This window comes from Camellia sinensis, chromosome 5 (genome assembly GCF_055761805.1).
Source record: "Camellia sinensis isolate YWXY chromosome 5, ASM5576180v1, whole genome shotgun sequence".
NCBI classification, from domain to species: Eukaryota; Viridiplantae; Streptophyta; class Magnoliopsida; order Ericales; family Theaceae; genus Camellia; species Camellia sinensis.
The window spans coordinates 29,705,425-29,728,969 of NC_138965.1; the positions used below are offsets into that span (position 1 = coordinate 29,705,425).

At 35.7% G+C, this 23,545-nt stretch overlaps 1 protein-coding gene across 1 annotated transcript; it reads right to left on the reverse strand.

Moving 5' to 3' along the window:
- Window positions 1-14,443: 14,443 nt before the first annotated feature.
- LOC114290796 (uncharacterized) lies at window positions 14,444-18,262 on the reverse strand. The gene is made up of 2 exons (XM_082868482.1): window positions 17,362-18,262; window positions 14,444-15,389 (listed from the first exon to the last, which is right to left on the reverse strand). Exons 1-2 carry the CDS (start codon window positions 18,108-18,110, stop codon window positions 14,735-14,737), a joined length of 1,404 nt encoding a protein of 467 aa, XP_082724608.1. The 5' UTR covers window positions 18,111-18,262; the 3' UTR covers window positions 14,444-14,734.
- Window positions 18,263-23,545: the final 5,283 nt, after the last annotated feature.

A 23,545-nucleotide genomic window follows, 5' to 3' on the forward strand; every position in this document is an offset into this window, starting at 1 on the left:
ATATTTATTTTTTATTTTTTATTTTTTATTTTATTTTTTTTGTGCTTTAACTTTTGCCTGGGTCGCCCTTCCGAGTTTTCAACCCAGCGAGCCTCTCAAGGGTGGTACCTTATTGCCCCTAGTTTAAGGGCTGCCTCCATTTCAACTATCCAAGCCTCACACTTTTGCCCCTAGTTCAAGGGCTGTTTCAAATCGATATCACATTCTCTACCCTGAGTTCAAGGTCTGTTTCCAATCTAGATCACATCATTGCCCCTAGTTCAAGGGCTATTTCCAATCTAAATCATATTCGACCTTATTGCCCCTAGTTGAATGGCTGCCTCCATTTGAATCACATCATGGCCCCTAGTTCAAAGGCTATTTCCAATTCGGCTATGCAAGCCTTACACTTTGAATGATCATTGAATACTTCGAATCAAGGTTTGAGAGCTAAGGAGCTAAGGAGGTCGGACCACGAGTCAAGAGGGATCTTATCCTGTATAATCAATTCCAGGCATGTCTTCGTAGGACCACGCAAAAACAGTTTTTGAAATCTTTAAACAAAGTGACTAATCACCCGTACTCTTACGAAGATAAGATAGAACCAATTTGGACCAAGCTAGGATCATTCTCAGTACCCACATTAACAAAAATGGTTTTATTCATCAAAGGCTTAGCACACCTCTCTTCTTCTCAGTTAATCAAAATTTACAAATCCCGTGGAAATTCTTCCTCTTTGTTTTCATCAGAGTTTTGGAAAAAGTTTTGAAAAACTTTGGTCAATGCAATGAATTAAGGCACAGAGAAGTAGGCAGACTCTATGGCATTTTGTTTTTTTGTTTTTCTGTTTATTGAAAAGAGACTATGACTCAGCTATGGCAACAGACTTTTGACAACATACTCAAAAGAAAATGACAAAAAGGACCTAGACAGGACAGAAATGTCTAGGTTAGCACTATCAAAATCAACAGACTCTGACTCATTAGGCTGACTCAAGCCTGACTCTAACTCTACAAACTTGGTGGAGTCAAACTTAGACTCAATACTCAATTCAGAACTCAGAATAAAACCATTCTCAATTTTGCTAGTCAAAGTGTGGGCTAGCCACAACATTCAAAATAAATTGCTAGTCAAAGTGTGGGCCAGCCACAACATTCAAAATAAAGCCCGTGCAATCAACAGGTGGTCACTCCCCAATCACAGAGATGGTCGACTTTGTGGGATATTGGCATTTTTTTTTTTTTTTATGTTTTTGTTATTTTTTTTGTTTTTGAAGTAATGGTGCTGAACTAAACAGCCTGAGCCACTCATTCGAATTTGAGAACCCCTGTATAGATCCAATACATTACACATAAAGCAGAAAAGAGAACAAACACCCCTAAAGAGGGTAGGGTTATCCTGTCCTAGCTTAGAATAATCTAGGGTTTCACTATTCACACAACCGGTATCATACATCCTAGAAATGGGAAAGCATCCTGTCCTAATTTAAAAGGTACTATAGCTCACTATATGTACAAGGTTGGCTCTACTTTACGGGTTGAAGCCAAGGTGACGTTACCAAAGAGTCCTTTGGGTCATAACCAATAAAGATCCCAAGAAATCAGAAGAGTCAAATAGCCTCTCTTCGGAGTCTGTGAACCTTAGATAGCAAAGCTAGATAGCAGGGCTACATAGCAAAGCTACCCTTTTGACAAATCTCAAAAGGTTACAACAGAAGGCCTCTAAAGTATCGTAAAAATAAGTGTAGTGTCACAAAAAGCTTACCTGTGCTCCCACCAGTATCTGGGCAACACAACGACTTGAAGTGCACCAATGAATGCAATGCAATGAACATATAATTGAAAATAAAGGTCATATCATGGAGTTCGAGTCAAGGTTTCATAAATTCCCCAGCAGAGTCGCCAGAAACTGTAACATGCCCCGGGGGTTTCCCGCGCGCGTTTAACAGTTCGGACCCTCGAGATCTCTTTGATCTAGTCTCATGAGTGCAATGTGAAACATAGATGAGAGTCCAGATTTGGAAACTTTTATTGAAAATCCATTTTATTGCAATTTTGTCAAAAATGGACTGCGTCATCAGATCTCAGAGTCGCCACCTAATATTTTGGGAAATTAGGAAACCCATGACTCGGTGCCAAGGCCACTGTTCGTCATAACCAAGGATGCTTGGCTCGGAACCTTAGGTATGAGAGAGGAAGGTCAATAATGAGCACCCTCGCTCACCCGATCAAAAGATCAGCCTCTACTAAACCATGATATGAATTTTATTTTCTTTATATGTTCATGTCCTGATTATTTAGTAAATCCTAAAATTTACTATGTGAAGCATACAAGTATAGACTAGTTTGTTCAAATTGGAACAATTCAATTGCATGTTTGTTTTTCGAAAAGGGTTTGAATTTGCCACTTGACAAAATGGGCTTAAAGTTTGTGAATTTGCCACTGCAAAGTGGGCTTGAAACGTACATTTATTGAATTATTCCAATTCAAGCAACAAGCTTTCATCCACAGGCATTCAAACAGTTTATCATTTAAGCAATTAGCCACATGGTAGAATGCTAACACATAGTAAGAAAAACACACACAAATGGGATGCTAAAACATAAAAACTCATAGAGATATCGACGTCCCTCGAACAGCTACAAAACAAAATTAGAAAAATATGCATGATCTTATATACAAAATCCTAATACAATACATACACAAGAATGCTTATAAAGATCCGGCTTCTAGAATATGGCATGTGAATCACCTCAAAATATGCGATAGCGCACAAAAATCATATAATATCAATTAAATCGCAAAGATGCAAATTTAGCCGGATCAAGATGCATGAAACATGGATGCAAAGTATGGATATGCATGGTATGTCAGATATATATACATATGTACAGTTAGGGAAAGCCGTTAAAGAATGGGATAGAAAGAAGCGGGGTGAGGGATTATTACAACACTTTAAATATTACAGATCCAAATAAGAGAGAGAGAGGATAAAATAAAATATAATCTCACAAACACTCAAAATAAAAATAAAAAATAAAAGTTTGAAATCCCCAGCCATTCATCAACTTGCAAATAACCATCGGTCCTCATGCCTCGGCCCATGTATTCATCTTCAATGGAGGCCCCATCAACACTCAAACAAAACCGGTCCACTGTCAAGCCGGCCCACCGGCCAATCAAAAATGCACCAACCTAACGTGAATGACATCCACATGAGTTATTATTTGAAGCAACAGCTGCACTTCGGAACAATAATGCACATGGTATCGCTAGAAACTGGGCAAAACCAACACCTGCAGCAACACTAAGAAGCAACAATTATATCAACTTGATTCAAGTATGTATGTCTAACACCATCACAAAGTTTCCTAGGTAAGAAAACCGACTACGTGTGCATGAGAGAGAGAGAGAGGTGCCGAGAGGGAGAAGATGAGAGCCCTTCCTTTCCGTATGTGTGTGTGTGTTAGAGATAGATAGAACTAGAGAGAGGAAGAGATTGGTGGTCTGTTCGGTCTTGCAGCCCGAAACCCGGAGAGAGAGATAGAAGTTGGTTTTGCATGGAAAGAGAGAGAGCTGTCATGTGTGTGTGTGAGTCCCCGTATCCATGTGTGCTGGGTGTGTGAAAATCTATCAATGTGTATGCATGTGTGTGAATGTGTATTGACTGTGTGTGTGTGTGCCTCGTGTGTGTTATGTGTGGGTGAAGAACCAGCCTGAGAGAGATCAAGTTCAGAGAGAGAGAGAGTGAGCTGAAAAATGGCGAGAGACCGCATGTATATGGATCTTCCCCTCTCAAAACCGTGTGTCTGTGTGTCTATCCTGTGTGCCGTGTGATCTCCATGGGTGTGTGTTGGAAATCATATTGAGTAGTTGACGGAATTTAGCTTTGTTATATTAAACTACACAATCAGTGGGTTAGCCATGATTGTAGCTGCTAGCATATTATATGTTAGTGCTATGTTAGTGCTACTTTACTCATTATGTTAGTAATACTTTCATCATTAATGTTTTCTCTTTCGGCTTGTAACTCCTCTATATAAAGGAGCTAAACAACACCGATAGATATATCAATATACATACAGAAATTCCCTGTTTTCATCTCTTCCATATCTCTCTGTTTTCATGGTATCAGAGCAAGGTTTGGGTGATTCTTGATATCTTTATTGTTTAAAGCTTTCAAGGGTTTCCACACCCTTGCCTTCACTCAACATGGGTGACAACCAGAATAAGGACTCCATGGTTGAACCCTCAAGCCCTTTGTTTATTCACCCATCAGATCATCCAGGCCTTTTCCTGGTCTCGAAGCGTCTTGACGGAAACAATTATGCAACATGGAGACGCTCCATGGTGATTGCTCTCACTGCCAAAAACAAAATTGGTTTTGTTAATGGTACGATCAAAGCCCCGCACACAACCGAGAAGCCTATCGATTATGCCCTGTGGGAACGCTGTGACAAAATGGTTCTCTCATGGCTTCTCAACTCCGTTGAAGCAGATTTAGCAGATGGTGTTGTGTACGCTGAGACGGCACATGAGATCTGGAACGATTTCCATGATTGTTTTTCTCTAGGCAATGCTCCACGAATTTTCCAGATCCAAAAATCAATCAGTTCACATGCACAAGGTTCTATGCCTATCTCCACATACTATACAAAACTCAAAGCTTTATGGGATGAACTTGCATCCTATAAAACTCAGCCCACTTGTTCTTGTGGTGGAATGAAGGTTTACAGTGAACAACGGGAACAAGATCAAATTATGCAATTTCTCATGGGTCTAAATGAGTCTTACAATGCCATACGTGGTCAGATTCTTCTCATAAATCCGTTACCAAGTGTTCGGAAGGCATATTCTTTAATTACTCAAGAAGAAAAACAATGGGAAATTGGTTCCTCAACAGAAAACTTTTCTATTGCTACAACAGTGCATAAGTACAAAGGCTCCAACTCTTCTCATTTTGGAACCCAAAATCTGTCAGCAGATCGTTCATCCTTCAATCACTCTTCTCGTTCCGGAAATCCAAATCAGTCCGGAGATCGTTCATCCTCTTTTGATCTACATTGCTCCTACTGTGATCGTGATGGACACAATATCGAGACGTGTTACAAATTACATGGATACCCGCCCGGACACAGGTTGTTTCGTAGAAAGGGCACCAATGCAGACAATCATGGCTTTATTCAACAACAGCAGCGTGATCGGAACAAACGAAACAACACCAATCCGCGTGGAAACCATTCCATCCACCAAGTTCACGCCATGGACCCTTCCACACAACAGCAGCCAGCCCACAGAAACCTTGCTAGTCATTCTGATTCGGCAACCCATATCTTGCACCAGGTTCTTGCTGGGCTTTCTGAGGAGCAATGCAAACAACTCACCACTGCTATGGCAAACTTGCCCAAATCATCCTCCGAAACCTCCGATGTCTTTGCTAATGCAGCACATTAGTTTCATCCCTCTATTCCATCCATTAATTCAATTTTTTCTCATTCATGGATTCTTGACAGTGGAACCACAGATCATATCACATCCGATTCCTCTTTTTTTTCTCATAGTCATCCATCTCCTATTCCTTCCATTACCCTACCTACAGGATCGTCAGTTCCTATTGATTCTACAGGCACCATTCTTTTCAATAAAGACATCACTTTAGACCAAGTTCTTCACGTTCCTTCTTTTCGTTTAAATTTACTGTCTGCTAGTAAACTCACCAAATCCCTTCATTGCTGCATCATTCTTTTTGCTGATTTTTGTGTCATCCAGGACTTGGCTTCGGGGAAGATGATTGGCTGGGGGAAGCAGAATAATGGACTCTACTACATGTCGCCGTTGACCACAACCCCACTTTCCTGTCATGTCTCATCACCGTCCTCAATCAGGCACCAACGTCTTGGGCATCCTTCATCAGCTCGTCTTCAACTCTTATCTAAATTGTTTCCCTCTATGTCTATTTCATTTAATAATGATTGTGTTGTTTGTCCTATGGCTAAGCAAACCCGCATTCCCTTTCCCTTAAGTATAACATTAACTGTTTCACCATTTGAATTACTTCATTGTGATATTTGGGGTCCACATCGCATTCCCTCACATCCTGGTGCACGTTACTTCCTTACAATTGTGGATGATTTAACTAGGTGTACTTGGGTCTTCTTGATGACATACAAATCTGAAACACAGGCCTTGCTTAAAGCTTTCTTTGCCCTAGTCTATAATCAGTTTAATGTCAGCATCAAAACTCTTAGAAGCGATAATGGCTCCGAATTTATTTCCATGCGGGATTTTTTTCTTAATACTGGTGTCGAATTTCAACGCTCATGTGTTTCCACTCCTCAGCAAAATGGGGTGGTTGAGCGCAAACACCGGCATATTCTTAACATTGCTCGTGCTTTGCGTTTTCAATCACACATTCCCTTGTCTTTTGGGGTGAGTGTGTGCTAACCGCTGTATACCTCATTAATCGTTTACCTACCCCTTTGTTGGCCAATAAATCTCCCTTTGAGTTACTTTATCATAAACTACCGCCTCTTGCCCATCTTCGTGTTTTTGGATGTTTATGTTATGCTACCGTTGTTCATCCTGCTCATAAATTTGCCTCCCGTGCACGACATTGTGTCTTTCTTGGTTATCCCACCGGCCACAAGGGTTACAAACTTTATGACTTGGATTCTAAAACTTTTCTTGTGAGACGGGATGTCAAATTTTTTAAAACCTTTTTTCCTTACCAGCCCAACTCTCCTTCCAACCCAATTTGCACTCGCCCTACTGTCTTACCTCTTTCTCAACCAGACCACACCTCCTCCTTACCCACGCCCGCACCCGCACCCGCACCCGCTTCCTCCCAAAATCCTCCACCTTCGCCTACATCGTTGCCTCCTTCTCCCACCTCTGTTCCTCCTTCCCTGCCCCAACGTCGCTCGACCCGTTCTACGCAGCCCCCTCTTTGGCACCGCGATTACCTTCTGTCTTTTGCTTCTGCTTCCCCTGCTCCGTCATCCTCGCTGCCGGCTCTTCCTTCAGGTATTAAACACCCCTTGTCTCATTACCTTTCCACTCACCGTTTTTCTCCTTCGCACCGTGTGTTTCTTGCTAACATTTCAGGCCCCACTGAGCCCACTTCCTATGCTCAAGCTGCTTTAGATCCTAACTGGCTACTTGCTATGACGGTTGAGTTAGATGCATTGCAACTTAATCGCACTTGGACCCTTATGCCCTTACCGGCTGGTCATCAACCCATTGGCTGCAAATGGGTGTTTAAACTCAAATACAAATCTGATGGCACCATTGAGCGTTACAAAGCTCGTCTCGTCGCCAAAGGTTACTCCCAAATCGAGGGTGTTGATTACATTGAGACTTTCTCTCCTACTGCCAAGCTTACTACTCTCCGTTGTCTTTTGTCTGTTGCTACTGCTCGTAATTGGTTTCTTCACCAACTTGATGTTACAAATGTCTTCCTCCATGGTGACTTGCACGAGGAGGTTTATATGGTTCCTCCTCCTGGCCTTTGCCGACAGGGGGAGAATCTGGTGTGTCGGCTTCATAAATCTCTTTATGGGCTGAAACAAGCTTCTCGTAACTAGTTCTCCAAATTTTCAACTGCTATTAAGAAAGGGGGTTTTCACCAATCTATGGCTGACTATTCCCTCTTTACCAAAGTTAATGGCGATTCTTTTATAGGAGTGCTCATCTACGTTGATGATATTATCATTACAAGCAATAATCTTGAAAAAATGGAACACCTTAAATCTTTCCTTCTCAAACAGTTTCGCATCAAGGATCTCGGTGACTTGAAGTATTTTTTAGGCATTGAATTTTCGCGATCCAAGAAAGGTCTTTTTTTGTCCCAAAGGAAATATGCTCTAGATATTTTACAAGATGCAGGTTTAACGGGGGCACGGCCAGAAAAGTGTCCAATGGAACAAAATGTGAAATTACAAACCACAGATGGTGCTATACTCAATGATCTAACGAGATATAGGAGGTTGGTTGGAAAATTAATTTATCTTACTGTCACAAGACCAGACATTGTTTTTGCAGTTCAGAATTTGAGTCAGTTTATGCACCAACCCAGAAAACCACACATGGAGGTCGCACTTCGTGTCTTGCGATTCATTAAGGGTACACTTGGCCAAGGATTGTTTTTCCCGGCTATAAACAATCTTGAGTTAAAAGCTTATTGTGATTTAGATCATGCAGGTTGTCCAACAACAAGAAGATCAACTACAGGTTATTCTCATGGAAATCCAAGAAACAGCCAACTGTGGCTCGTTCATCTGCAGAAGCCGAGCACAGGGCCATGGCGAACACATGCCTTGAAATTACAAGGCTGCGATATATATTGCGAGAATTAAGAGTCAACCAAAAAGGCCCTGCTCCTTTGTATTGTGATAATCAAGCTGCATTGCATATAGCGGCAAATCCTGTTTATCACGAAAGAACGAAACATATTGAAATAGATTGTCACATTGTGAGAGAGAAGCTACAAGCTGGTGAAATTTCTCCAATCTACATTTCTTCATGAGATGAGCTTGCAGACATATTTACGAAAGCCTTGGGGCGGGATAGCTTCAATTACCTGAGTCACAAGTTGGGACTTCTCAACATTCACTCTCCAACTTGAGGGGGAGTGTTGGAAATCATATTGAGTAGTTGAAAGAATTTAGCTTTGTTATATTAAACTACACAATCAGTGGGTTAGCCATGATTGTAGCTGTTAGCATATTATATGTTAGTGCTATGTTAGTGCTACTTTACTCATTATGTTAGTAATGCTTTCATCATTAATGTTTTCTCTTTCGGCTTGTAACTCCTCTATATAAAGGAGCTAAACAACACAGATAGATATATCAATATACATACAGAAATTCCCTGTTTTCATCTCTTCCATATCTCTCTGTTTTCAGTGTGTGTAGTGTGATAGCAGCCCCCAAAGAGAGAGGTGAGCTTGTGTGTGTGTGTGTATCAGTGTGCTATGTGTGATGCGTGTGCCGTGTGTGTCTGAGTGTGTTGCTCTGTGTGTATGTGTGTGTTGTGTGTGTGTTCATCTCCAACCCAAAACTACCAAGAGAGTGAGAGAGCCCGAGAGCAGATGCATGTGTGTATGTGTGTGATCTCTTCATCTCCGAACCAGTTCATGCCAGAGAGAGAGAGACCAGGTGCCGAGAGAGATCATGCATCTCTTATGTGTGTGAGCTCGTATGTGGTCTGTGTGAACCGTGTGTATGCGTGTGCCTGGTGTATCGGCTGTGTGTGGGTGATGAGTGTGTGGCCTCTCTCTCTAAACCCGTGTGTGTGTGTTCAGTGGTGAATGGGTGTGTTGAGTGATGTTGTGCATGTGTGTTGGGATGGCAGTGGTGGTGTGGTGAGAGTGTATGTTGTGCATGTGTGTGGTGTGCTGCTGCCGTGAGTGTGTGTGCAGTGTGGATGTGTGGAGAGAGAGACCCAGCTAGAGAGAGATGAGACTGAGAGCCTTTTTGCATGTGTTGTCCTCCCCTCCCCCCTTTTTGCTTCAAACAAGTTGGAAAATATAAAGAGAGAGATTTTTTAATTGTTTATCATCCATCATGCCAACAATCATAAAAAATCCACACCCCTGGTGCCCACAGATCTCAATTATTCTGAAAAGGAAGAGGCAGAGATAGTAGTGTGTTTGTTAGGTGTCTCCTCTCCACCCACTCTCATCTGCCGTCCTCTTTTTTCAATTTCCTCCACCACTTTTCAAACCCACTTCACAGAATTATTTTCCACCCAAAACTTATCATCACAATGTCCACTTTGTTCCCCTTTGAATCCAACAAAAACAAAATCCTTTTCCATCCCAAAACCCATTATCCTCATCTGACCCTCTCTTTTTCTTTTCTTTATTTTCTTTTTCATTTTTTATTTTTTTGTTTGTTTTTTTATTATTTTATATAAAAAAAACACCTAAAAATGTGTACACAAATAAAATTAGATAAAAATTATAAAACACTACAAATTGATAAAATATTAGTGATATAAAATAATTTGACCAAAATAGGTGAGGTTTGGGATTAAAGTTTCAATTTGATTTTTCGGCTGAGAAATTTATAAAATGACATATTCTAATTTTTATAAGCGGGCGGTCAAAATAAAGTGTCCAAGTCTTAGGGCCGGTCAAAATGGGGTGTCTACAGGCGCATTATTCAAACTGCACTGTCATTTCAATACTTCTTTGAATACATGTTTAATCGCATGTTGTTCAAATTGATCCATATGCCATACTAGTAGCCGAACCTATTAATTGCATATTGCATGTGTTGCATTAGACATCTTGTATAGTTAGGAACCATGCATATTTTTCTAACTCATATCTTCTTAGCTTTGAGTACTATGTGAGTTTTTATACTTTAGCATACTTGCATAAGTGTGAATGTTACCATGATTAGCATGTTTGCCATGAGGCTATGTGCTTAAATGCTAAACTGCTTGAATGCATATGGATGAAGGCTTGTTATTTAAATTGGAACGATTCAACAAATGTATGTTTTAAGCCTACTTTGTTGAGTGACAAATTATGTTTTAAGCCCACTTGAGGTAGCAAATTCAAACCATTTTCGCAAACAAATATGAGTTGAATTGTTCCAACTTGAGCAAACTAGTCTATACTTGCTTGTACGCATCACATAGCAAAACTAGTTTAACAACCGGAATAAGAGCACATAATGTTTATAAAAAATCATATCATGATTAGTAGAGGCCAATCTTTGATCGGACGAGCAGGGATGCTCAATTCATGACCATCCCCTCTTGTACCTAAGTTCCCGAGCCGAGACAACTTTGGTGATGACGAACACGTGGCCTTCGACACGAGTCGTGGGTTTTCTAAATTTTTCCAAACAAAAAATATTTAGGTGGCGACTCTGTGTCTGGTAAAGTAGTCCATTTTTGGCATTTTTTATCCTAAAATCAATTTTCCAAAAGATTTGTCGGATTTGGACTCTTTAGTGTTTATTAATTTCACATTGCACTTGTGGGATTAGATTCAGAACCGTGGGAGTCTGAACTGTAGGGCTTCTTTCAAACCTTCCAAAAAGGGGTGCAAAAAGCCGAGCCACACCACTTCGCTGACTATGACGGAGATCGAAAAATGCATTCAAAGTTGCATGTCTGCTTGAGCAGCCGTTTGTACACTCGAGCGAAGAATGTTGGATTCCAGCAGTTTGACCTATCTGTAAATATACTGTGAGGTGTGTTTTTAGGCTCGAGCGTCCATTTTCCCGCTCGAGCGTACATCCTGGTTTGGAACATGCAATATAGAGTCCCTACTTGAGCATCCATTCCCACACTCGAGCGGACCTCGCGATCTCAGCTTCTATAAAACCTCAAGTTGCTCCAAATCTAGGGTTACGCTTCCAGATCTTCTTCTTGGATATTAGGGTTTATATCTGGGGCTATTTTGCTAGTTTTCTTTGATGTTTGATTGAGTATTCAACTAATGGTTTAAGAAGTATATATCAAAGGATTGTTTGTTTATTCTATACAAAAAAGAGAGTTGTTCTTCGGTGGATTCTGGAGAATTCGAGCCTGAAACTTTGGTGGATTCTAGAGTGGCTCATCGTCGTGATTCAATATCGGCGTTGTGGATTTAACGTTGGGCAAAACAATTCCGAGGTGAAGACGGGGCTGGAAGAGGCATATAGGGGTTGGTTCAATTCAGGCGTAGATTCGCTAGGTAATTGAGAGTATACCAGTGTAATTCCTTTATGTCTTTTTAGTGAATTGTTTTGTGGCTTTTGCTTGTGATTTTTTTATCACAATTGGAGGTGCTCCAATTGTGGTTTTTCCACGTAAAATTATTGTGTTGATTTATCTTTGATTGTTTGATTGAGATTACTATTTAATAATTAAAATTGATACCTAATCACAAATCAATATCTAGGGGATTTCTAGATTTTTCAAGAACAAAATCCTTACCAAGCCTTACTTCAGTACAAATTTTGAATCAGTGTGAGCCAAGAGACATTAGAATAGAAAGGAATTCAGATAAAACACTAGAGACAGCAAATAGGGTAAAAATCAAAGAGTGTAGTTTTAGAAGAGGGATGATTTCAGAAAAATTCAAAGAGAGTAAAAAATATGGAGTTTTAGAAGAGGGTTTAGAAATAATCAGAGAGAGGGGAGGCATACCTTGTTGATTGCTCTTCAAAAAAAAAAATCCTTTGTTTTCTCAGAAACCAAACAGATGCTCATTGAGTTAGATTAGGGTTTTACACCAAACAGCCACTTAGAACGCGTAGTCAGTCGAGCCAGACGAAAAGAGACGAATGAGCACGGTAGAGACAGAAGAGAACAAGAGGAGCAGGAGAGGAGGAAGTAGGAGAGACGAAAGAGTGAAAGCAGAGAGAGAGAGAGAGAATATGTTAATATTGGAGATAGTTAACCGGTTGCTCCGATGTTCAATTTTTCAAAATTAAAGAATTCAATGATGAGGATGTATTTGTGTAATCCAATGGCCAATAATAAACTTGCATATGGTGTGAAACTCTTAAGGGGTTGCACACTATAACAGCTCCCGTTCTGCAAACACGATTCCCATGGACCATGGACTCCTAATTAAAAGTTTGTTTTGATATATTGGTTTTTGAAACCGGTCATTCAACCTTACATGACTTCTTATCTTCCCCCTCCCCCCCCCAAAAAAAAAAAAAAAACCTTACATGACTTTGTCTTTAATTAAATTTTATTTTTATTTTTTAAAATAAATTGTGTTGTGAGTAAATAATATAAAAGGATAAACACCTTCTCACTGGAATCTCCTGTTTTGGTTGACTATCAAGGCCACATTTGTTTGGCAAATTAAATTGGATGATTGTTAGGGAGAAGATAATTAGTGAATAAATTGTTAATGCAGAGATTGTTGGTGAGGGAATTAAGTAAAAGTATGTTTATTTTGATGATAGTGTGGAAGATGGTTAGTGATGGGATTATTAAATTATTTTTATAAAAAATAAATAAATAAAGTTATTTCTATATTAAAAAGAAAAACTAAAACAAATATTAAAATGAACAGGTGCACTTGATAAAAAAATTAAATTAAAAAAAAATTATATAAAATAGACTCAATTCACTCACTATTTTTCTAATCTTATCCAAAATCTAACCAAGTTAATCCCTTTCCTGATGGGAATTACTAAGCCCCTCACACTGTTAATCTCCCTCCCAAATCATTACCAAACAAAGTGTGCGTGAGACCCACACCGATACTAATCCAATTCAGCCCCCTACACCGTTAAACAAATATGGCCTAATAGACTTGTTAGAGAAATTTAATGAGTAATAAATTATTCAAATTTGATTTAAAATTTTAATTAGTTTTAAAATGTGTTTTAAGTTTGGTTTGATTATATTTGAGCAAATTTCAAATGAGTTTGGATAGGTAATGGATCTCTATATTAAAACTTAAAGTAATTTTTGAAGAAGCGCTAAAATTAGACTGTCTTTTTTATTAATTAAAAGTCTAAGTACAATTTATTATTATTTTTTATTTATAGAATGAAACACAACTGTTATATAAAATATAGGCCTCACATATAGATCCTACGTGGGTCTCATGATTTTATCTCACACCCATGACTTATTATGCGAAAATATTATGTATTCCGAAAGTGTTCTGTAAATGATCCAACAATGTTAAACCCAGTTCAGCCATATATGTAAATATGAAGTTTGAATTGCTGGATGTCCTCCATCTTTGATAACCAATCATCGTCAAAAAATTCTAAGCAGTCATAGCATATACTGTTTCGTCATCAAAATGCCTTCTTTCCGTTTGGAAAGTGTTTTGACTTTTTAACTTTTTTTAGCTATTTGAGCTTGGGTTCAAAAACTTAGTTTAGGAAGGACTTTTTAGCTTTTTGACTTTTTTGACTTTTTTTGTGAGAGAAGAGTGTAATGATTATAGGTTGAATGTGATGGTTTGTCTGTTGTGGCTTAAATAGCCTATTCTGTCTTTTGTGACTCGCAGAGCCAAAAGAACCCAAATGAGCTCTTCCCAAACGATAAACAACCTGCTTTTTTTTTTTTTTTTTGGCAAGGATCTTGATCTTAAGCATCTGCAGTTCATGTCCAATTTATCCTTAAATTCAGTGCAAGCACACGTACACATTAAACCGAATACAAAAAAAAAAAAAAAAAAAATACTCAAAAACAAAAAACTAGCGTGGTCACGAATGCGAACACTTGACTAAATTATAATCACATTGATTCGCATTTCAAATGGATAACGATTTAACATACTCTAACCGCATTCCTTACTATCTGCCTGCATAAACGTCGGTGTTGCAGTAAGCAATTATAGAATCAACAAATGGTCAAAAAGCAAATTTATATTACACATTGAACAATTTGTGGTTATCACCAAGAAACATAACACTAATATCATGCCATCAGCAAATCGAATATACAACTTGTGAAAATTTACCAGTTGGAAGTTATAGGAAAGAAATGGAAATAAACTTGTCCATATTTCATTCTTCATCACCGCAAATGAAAAAGGGCAATAAGCAATAAACTGCTGTAAAAATAATTCAAACCACATAACCTCTCTGCAAATGAGACAAAAATGCATACATCCTGACAATCCAAAAACCATATGTAAATAGAAACTACTCAATCTCTGTTCATCCTAACTTTTACATGGAAATTACGTTATGCATTGACTATCCTCCATGACAATCTGGTCGCTACACAATTAAGATCACAAACTCCCAAATTTCCAAGTCTGAATAAAGTCTCAAGTGACCATGGCATTGACTTCATCTTCATCTGCCTCTCCTGGTGGCACTTCATTGAACATGTACTGGCTCTGATATTCCATCAAGTATTGTGTTGATCTCTTCACATCCCAAAATAGTTCATAAACTCGACTTATATCCTCCATTTCCACAATCTTTCCCTTCCGCTTATGGCAAGCTAATGAAGCAGATGTAATTAGGTTGATGGCATATCTCAAAGACGTATCTACCCCAATCTTTGTCAATAACACTTTCGCATCTTCGGACATCTCCACATCTTCCTCTTGGGATCTAATGTCTAGAATTTTCCGAATTTCTTCTTCTGTGTAGGGCTGTGTGGAGATGATGAGTAGGCGATCAAGGAAATCAATTGGAATCCCATGGGGAGACTTGTAATTTGTGCCTCGGATTGTAGTGATCCCTCTGTTGGTGGCAACAACCAATATCGGTGCCATATCATTTTCTAAAGCACGGTTTAGGAAAGAGAAACACTCAATGTCAAGCATGTGGACTTCATCAATGAAGAGGACACCAGGCACAATCTCTGCCTTTCCTTCCTCCCTCCACTCTGCAACCTTTGTGTCAATTTGTTCCCTCACTTCAGCGCGAATTTCTCCAGTATCACCGGTGAAGAGAGCAAGAAATCCCTGTGTTCTGAAATTAAAAGATGATTGTGAGGGGGAAAAAAAAAAAGGAAAGCTAAAAATCAGGGGAAATATATCTGCATGTGATGTTCCCACAAGTATAAAGCAACTATTTTTTTATTTTTATTTTGAGCAAAGGAAAAGAATCAGTGCAGGATAATTCATGGAATGTGTTCAGAAGAAAAAGGAAGAAAATAAAAGTAGCCTTTCCTACCAGGTACCATGGATCAGTGTCGAAGAGGTATTCCTGAACATTTTCAGAAGTTCTTCAAAGTGTATAAGGTTTTCAAAGCGTAAATAGTTGTTATAGGATGATTGCGCAATTTTATTTTTTTAAAAAATCATGAAACCAAATACTTTTGGTGTTACTTAACACCAGTTCCCTGTCTTCATTCAACCTTGTTTCCAAGAATATTAGTATGTCCAGTATCCAGGATTGTTATTCTCCCAATTTAAGCATCTTGTTCCAAATATGCCCAACACCCACATAGGTTTCCTACAAGGTCATCATGTCATGCTTCTTTGAGCTCTTCCTTAATCAAATAAATTTTGGCACAATTTTTTTACCCACGTCATAGGGACTCTTTAAAATGTATCAAGTATATCCACGATGGAAACTCCACACTTGGATAAGGAATTCACCTAACATATTCAATACTTCGACTTAACCATAAATATATGCATAAAACCCCCATATTATGCAATAAATGATCGATAACACAATGCGAATACCATTTTATCCTAAAAAGTAAAAAAATATATATATTAAGAAATATGAATATTCTAGAGTGTTCTTACGTCCTAGGACATGAGAATTAGATAAATCAGAGACATACCTGCACCCAACATCCTACCCAAGTACATGTAACATAGTGTTGGTATGAACCAAAACTTTGTAGGGACCCATATGTGCACCTCAGCTTCTTTGGTGTACCTCCAAACCAATTAGTATCAGATGCTTCGGTCAAAGCCTACTAATCTAGGTTGCACATGTAAATAAGAACATAGACAACAAAAATCTCCAGCAGCATCTCTGTATATGCTAGTGCACATAGACATTTTAAAACAAAGACCCTACATAATATATGGAGTAGAGGAGAGCTGATAGCTAGGCACCATCTTTATATTCTCTTAAACAGTGTTTTAAGTTTCAACACTGAAACCCAGGTCCGTAGCTCCTAAAACAACTTTGCTGTTTCCCTTATTTCTTCCATGTTCATCTATGTTATCAAACATTTACTGAACCTCATATCTATATTCTATAGTGCTTAACCAAGTGAGGTCTTTGAATGCATATATGAGAGAAATTTCAATAAGTAAAAATAGTACGAGGGAATGGCATAAGACAACTGAATGCCTTCAAGATGACATAAAAATGAGTTAACTTTTGTTTGGTACATCTTATTGTAAGTTAAAAGCTGATAATTGGAAGGTAGTAGCTAAAAACACGAACACCCCTCCCCATCTTCCAAATAATCAGTTTTTTTTTTTCAGTTTATTTAAGATATTTCTACATAATAAGTTGTAAAAGAAGTTGCGCCAAACAGTATGATACAAACTCTCCAATTAAAATAAGCTATAATCAACTCTTTTAAGCTACAACAAATAGACTGCAAAACTAAGTAATTTGAAAATGCAAGCATGATAAAGGTATATGAAAAAAAATTTTTTTTTTTTTTTTGCAAAACTAAAAGTCCACAAGACAATGCACAACAAATAATGAAGGCCTTATTGCTTCTCCACACTACAAAGCAGCACCAGCAGTGTAAGAAATCAGAAACATGTCAAATTTGAATCTTTATAGGACCCTCATGGTATCTATAAAGACTTCACGTATAGATAAACAATTACAAAGTAATCACACCAAAGCTAGAAGGCATTATCAGTTTAACCCGCATTTAATTTAAGCTGGTTCTTCATGGTTCAAGTCAAAGACAGTACAATCTTACATGAAATGACTTTGGAGAAAAAAATAACAATACCTGCTATTGATAACATCAATCTCGTGAAGATTAACGCAATGCACGACCTCTTTCCTCTTCTGCAACTCCCCATCAGGACACTGCACGAACTTGGTCTGCGGTCCCATGGCATCGTAATCCCTAGACCTCGAAAACGACCTGCCAAGCTTACTAATCTTCCCAGAAGCTTTATCAATGGCAATTACATCCCCACTCTGAACCTTATCCTTCCCCAAAGCCTCAATCATCTTGGCCCCCAAATCATACACAGTCTCCATCTCCGTGGTCTTCAGCGTCAGCTTCCCAGTCTTGGAGGCCGCTCCAGCCACCGCAGGCCGATCAATTTGAATCTCGACAACTTCTCCTTCAATGACCTCCGTTTCTTCTTTGATTCGGACTCCGATTGCTTTTCGAAAGGCTTGCATTAGGGCTTCCGTTTTGGACATCTCGAGAGAGAAGAGTTCGCTGCCAGCGAGCATTGCGAAAGGGGTTTCTTGGCCGAGGGACTTGGCCATGCCCATGGCGATGGCGGTCTTGCCGGTGCCGGGTTGGCCAGCGAGGAGAACGGCGCGACCGGCGATTTTGCCTTCTTTGACCATCTGGACGATGACGCCGGCGGCCTTGCGGGCCGAGGTCTGGCCGACCATGCCCTCCGAGATGGAGCGGGGCTCGAGGGTCGAGTCGAGACCCAGGCCTCGGATGTGGGAGTGTGCGCCGATTCTCTCTATTCGGGTTAGGTCTCGGGACTCTGAGAGTTTCAGCTCCGCCATGGCTAGTGGAGAAGGAGTGAGTGAGTGAGCGAGTGAGAGAGAGGATTTAGGGTTAGGGTTTGGAACGATGAAGACGAAAACTTCCGTGAGGGGAGAGGGGGTTTGGAACAAATGTTCAGTACAATCTAACTTATTTAAATCGTAACTCTTTATTTTTTAACAAACTAGTGGGTGGCATGTGTGTGCAATTTAAATAAGTAGGAATAAAAAATAATAATAATAAAATTAATATAATAATGTGTACTTAGCTTAAGTGGTATGAGTCCTCGTACTTAAATCTATGGTCATGGGTTCAAGCCTTGCCCATCTCTTTGTTTAACTTTTTTTAAAAAAATAAAAAATACTGCCACATGACATGACCATAAGAGTCATGTGTTCACTTTATAATAGTATAGATGTTTTAAAATAAATTAAAAAATTAACTTTTTTTATCTATTTTTAAAAAAGCGAATTATAGTGATAATATTTATAGTTCAGGACTCGTATCATTTTGATTCTTAATTTTTCAATTGTTGAACTTTAAATTTTAAATTTTATTTCAAATAAAGACAATTAAAAATACATTTGCTTAATTTCAAGGGTAAAATTGTCAATATGATAAAATATAAACTAATTTGATAAAAATAACTGTTAAAAAAATATTTTAAAATTTTAAAAAATTATTTCTACCCACCAATAATAAAATTATGTAAAATTAATAAATCTTTTAGACATTTTTTTTACCAAATTAATTTTTATTATGTATTTGGATTATAATAATGTAATTGATGGTCGTTAGAATTTTAATATATGAAATGCTTTTAGTTTTGTATTTTTTTGATTTAATAGATTGGTTTAATAATGATAATTTACTGTCAACTTATTGCAGATTTAAAAAATGATTCCATCTCTTATGTTGTTATGCAAGTATGGTGATCATATCATTGTATTGAAGGTTGTGTCAAACTACACATTAAAGGATTTAACCGATTGTTATTGTTTATTTATGGTACTTTCTCGAATGGCAAATATAAAGGCATATTGTTATCAACTATAACGAAGAATAGGGATCAATGTAGATATTACTGTCAGTTTCTTACAAAATAAAATTTTGCTTAATTTCAAAGTAACATTTTACTTATTTTCACAGTACTTTTAATTATATTAACATTTTATTGTTTCAATTTTTTGGCTTTTGTGTATTATACTTGCTAATTGTAAAATGCACTCTCTTTCAGATTTTGTTTCCCTCTTACAATTGGTAATGTCGATGCAGAGACTACGGATAGTTGTAGATGATCTTGTTATCTTTCATCCAATTTTTAAGAAGCTATCTGATAGGCCAAGAAAAAATAAGATTTCATCTAGGGGTGAGAACATAAGACAAGTATAGTATGGTAGATGTAAGAAGTACAATCATAACAGGGAGACTTGTAAGGAGACATTGTAAAGATATTATTATTTTGTAATAAAACTATAGAAATAATGTAGTACTTTTGCAATAACAATTCATTTTTATTGTGTTGATGAATGGTTGTCTATCCAATTCACTAATAAGTTGCTTTGTAATTCAATTTAACACTTTAATATATTTTTTTAATATTCTTGATTAGTTTCATGTAAAAGAATTTGTAATGGAGCTTATTCAGTAAAAGTGAAGGTTTTGAATAAAATTTTATTCTAAAAAACTATAATATGTTACTTTTAGAAACAATATAGGTTTAGTATGAGTTCTATTGTAAAACATATCCAACCTATACCAACATATGTGCCCTTTTTATTTTTAAACTTTAAAAAAAAAAAAAAAAAACTTTTGATCTAAATGTCAGTATTTAATAAAATTAGTATTTGCAGAATTCTTTTATCAAGATCTATCAGGCAAGATTCAAGTTACTATGAAATTCCTTAAAAATATAAAATAAAATATTGTAGAAATTGACATAGATAGTAAAATTTTATTATCATTATCAAAGTAAGGCAAAATTGCAGCGTCATTTAGAGTAAAATTTTACTCTGATTTAAAGTAAATTTTTACTGTCGTTAAGCAAATTTGCTATCAAATTTTATTTTCGTTAACCAGAATAAACTTTTACTGTTATGAAAACATAGTACATACTAGATAAAGGAATTACAGTCAAATTTTACTTTAGATCTATGAACAAACAAACAAACAAAAAACTCGCGAATTTTCATTGTAATAAATCAATTTATTATTTTTTTTGACATATATGAGGTCATTTTATCTCAGATCTGAAGTTATTAATCTCGAACATGAGTTCATAGGCATCAAATCTGATATGGTGATGGCTGACGGTAAAAATGGTGGTCGCCGACCAACGGTAAGGATGAGCGATACCAACTGATGATGGAGATGGTGGAGGTAACAAACAACCATCGACAATAGAGTTGGTGCAGAGAGAAAGAGCTGTAAAAAAAAATTAAAAAAAAATAAAAAAGCTTCTCTGACCTGTGATGGTTGATTTGAAAGTAACGACTGGTAGCAGATGATGAAATCGTTCAATAATTTGAAACATTCGACAATGGCACTTGAAAATCTCTTATTATGCTTCAATTTTTGTTTCAATTGACAGTTTTTGAAGAAGGGTTTTCGAATTAAGGGTTTTTGAACTTTGACAATTTTCAAATGAAGAAAAAAAAATAAGAGAGACAAACAGCTCAACTGCTTACTATTTCCTACATATATACAAGGGTATTCCTGTTTTTTCATATTATGTTTTTTTTTTTTTTTAATTCTGAGGGGTTTTGACAACAGTAATTTATTCCATGTGTTTTACACAAAAAAGGCCCAATAGAAGGAGGTTCTCACCCAAAAAAACCCTAAAAACAACTACCCATTATATGATCATCATCCAAACACATAATAAAAATTAATTTGATAAAAAATAAAATAAATAAATGTCATTTATTAATTTTACATAATTTTATCTTTTGTAGGTAGAAATAATTTTCAAAAATTCAAAAATGTTTTCTTTACATTTATTTTTGTCAAATTAATTTATATTTTATCAAATTGACGATTTTATCCTTAAAATTATAAGGACCGTTAGTGTAATTCGCTCATTTTTAAAATAAGTTGTCCATTGTTAACACTCTCACTCTCATTTTTGTTTCTATCATACTGAACATTTGTTTGGGAAGTGATTTTTTAATCTTTTAAGTTAAAATGTAAAGTGAAAAAAATTAATCACTTTGTTTGGTTTGAGTTTTTTAAAAATAATTTTTGGAAAATTTTACTTTTCTGTTTTCTATATTTTTTTATTTTTACTTATTTTTTTAATTTTTAGACATCCCTAACATAAATATACTTAATAAGTATAATTTTCATAAAAAAAAAAATCTTTAAAAAATTCACTAAATACCAAAAATACCAAAAAAATATGAAAATTCAGTATATTTTTCATATTTTTGTGTATTTACTAATTTTTTGAAATATTTTTTCACAACATTTTACTTTTTAGATACATCTAAGTAAAGGTACATCTAAACAGTTAAAAAAAAAACTTAAAATTTTAAAAATATTTACTAAAAAAAAATACAAAAAATAAAAAACTCAGTTTTCAAAAAACTAAATTCAGAAAATTGAAACCAAACACACTGAATATATTTGAAAAAAAATTGACTTAAAAAACAGCATGAATGGAAAGAAATTTTTTATTTTTTGACATTTTTAGTGAACTTTTTTTGTATGAGTTAATTTTTTATTTTATTTTTACATTTTTAATGAATTTTTAACTTTTGACTAAAATATTAGGATGCTAAACAAGGATTGAGTTAATTTTTTTATTATAATAACATTATTTATTAATTATTTTTAAATTATATTAATTCGCTTACTTTTTAAGTTTTTTACTAAAAAAATCTAAATTGTCGTTCCCTCTAGATTTTTTTTTTTTTTCTCTTAAATTCTCAATGAAAATGAGAGTCAAAGAATAAAATTTAAAAAATTGAGTAAAATATAACAAAAGAAAATAATTTATCATAATAATTGTTGATTATAAGCTCTAGTTTGCAGAGAAGAAAAAAAATATGAAGAATAAGCCAACAAGTTACTTGATCATAATTAAAAAATATATTATTTTAATTTTTTGTTGATATTATTATTGACACTTTTAATTAATATGAAATAGCTTTAGGCATGATTTAAAATGCCTCACTTTAATAGATAGATTATCATACTTAGTGTTATCTTTCATAATTCAATAAACAAAACATACTTATTTATATAGGGTAATGCTCCGATGTGCACCCTTAGCAGTACATACTATATATAACTTACCAAAAAAATATGTAATTTTAACTACAAAATTAGAGAGACCATATTAGATTTGGTGCGTTCACTTCCAAGTCCATCTTTGAGATTAGAGCTCTAATCATTAACTTTTTAAGATTTACTAAATAAAATATTTATGAAAATAATTAAGATGATCAAACAAGAGTTACATTTTAATCAAATTATTTTTGCATTAAAAAAAAAGTAACCTATCACCCGTGCTATGTACGGGATAATTATAGATATTTATATTTATTTTAGATTTTTTTTAATATATAAATTATGTTTTTTAAGATTTGTTATAAAAATAATTTAACAATCTTATCACTAACCATAGTATATGAGAAAAGTTAAAAAGGGTACTGCAATAACTATACACAAATTGTGTCTATAATTATTTGTATGAGGGGATTTTAAATGTTGATCAGGAGATTTTGACCAAATCAATAAATGCATGCATGTGGATTGAAAAAAGTTAATAAATACTGATCAATAGATTTTGACCAAATCAATAAATGCTGAGTTTTTTTTTTAATAAAAAATTTAGAAAATTCAGATTGGGATATTGAAGCTCCACAGGCCTTGGGGTTAAAAACCCTATTTTCCTTAAAAATCCCCTTGAGTGTTTATGTTTATCTAACTTCAATCATATTAAAAAATTAGATTATAAACAAAAGGAAATAACTTCAATCATACAAATCACATTTTTTTTTAATGCTATCTAACTACAATCACATTTTTTTCATAATAAAAAAAATAATTCAAAAAAAGGACCATTAAAATAGTAAATAAAAAGATTATTTAGTAGCATTGAACAAACGACAGTCACATTTTTCTTTTTGTGAGTATTTATGTTTATCTAATTTCAATCATATTAAAAAAATCAAATTATAAACAAAAGGAGATAACTTCAATCATACAAATCACAATTTTTTTAATGCTATCTAACTATAATCATATTTTTCTCATAATAAAAAAATAATAATTGAAAAAAGAACCATTAAAATAGTAAATAAAAATATTATTTATAGCCATTGAACAAACTACAATCACATTTTTCTTTTTGTAAGTTAACTTCAATCATATTAAAAAATAAAATTATAAAATAATGAGATAACTTTAATCATACAAATCACAATTTTTTTAATGCTATCTAATTATCATC

Excerpts from the sequence above, each read along its gene's own strand:
- LOC114290796 (XM_082868482.1), bottom strand. The coding sequence starts at position 18,110 with ATGGCGGAGCTGAAACTCTCAGAGTCCCGAGACCTAACCCGAATAGAG. Across the intron at positions 15,390-17,361 it reads ATTGATGTTATCAATAGCAG|AACACAGGGATTTCTTGCTC; the intron begins GTATTGTTATTT and ends TTTTAATTTCAG.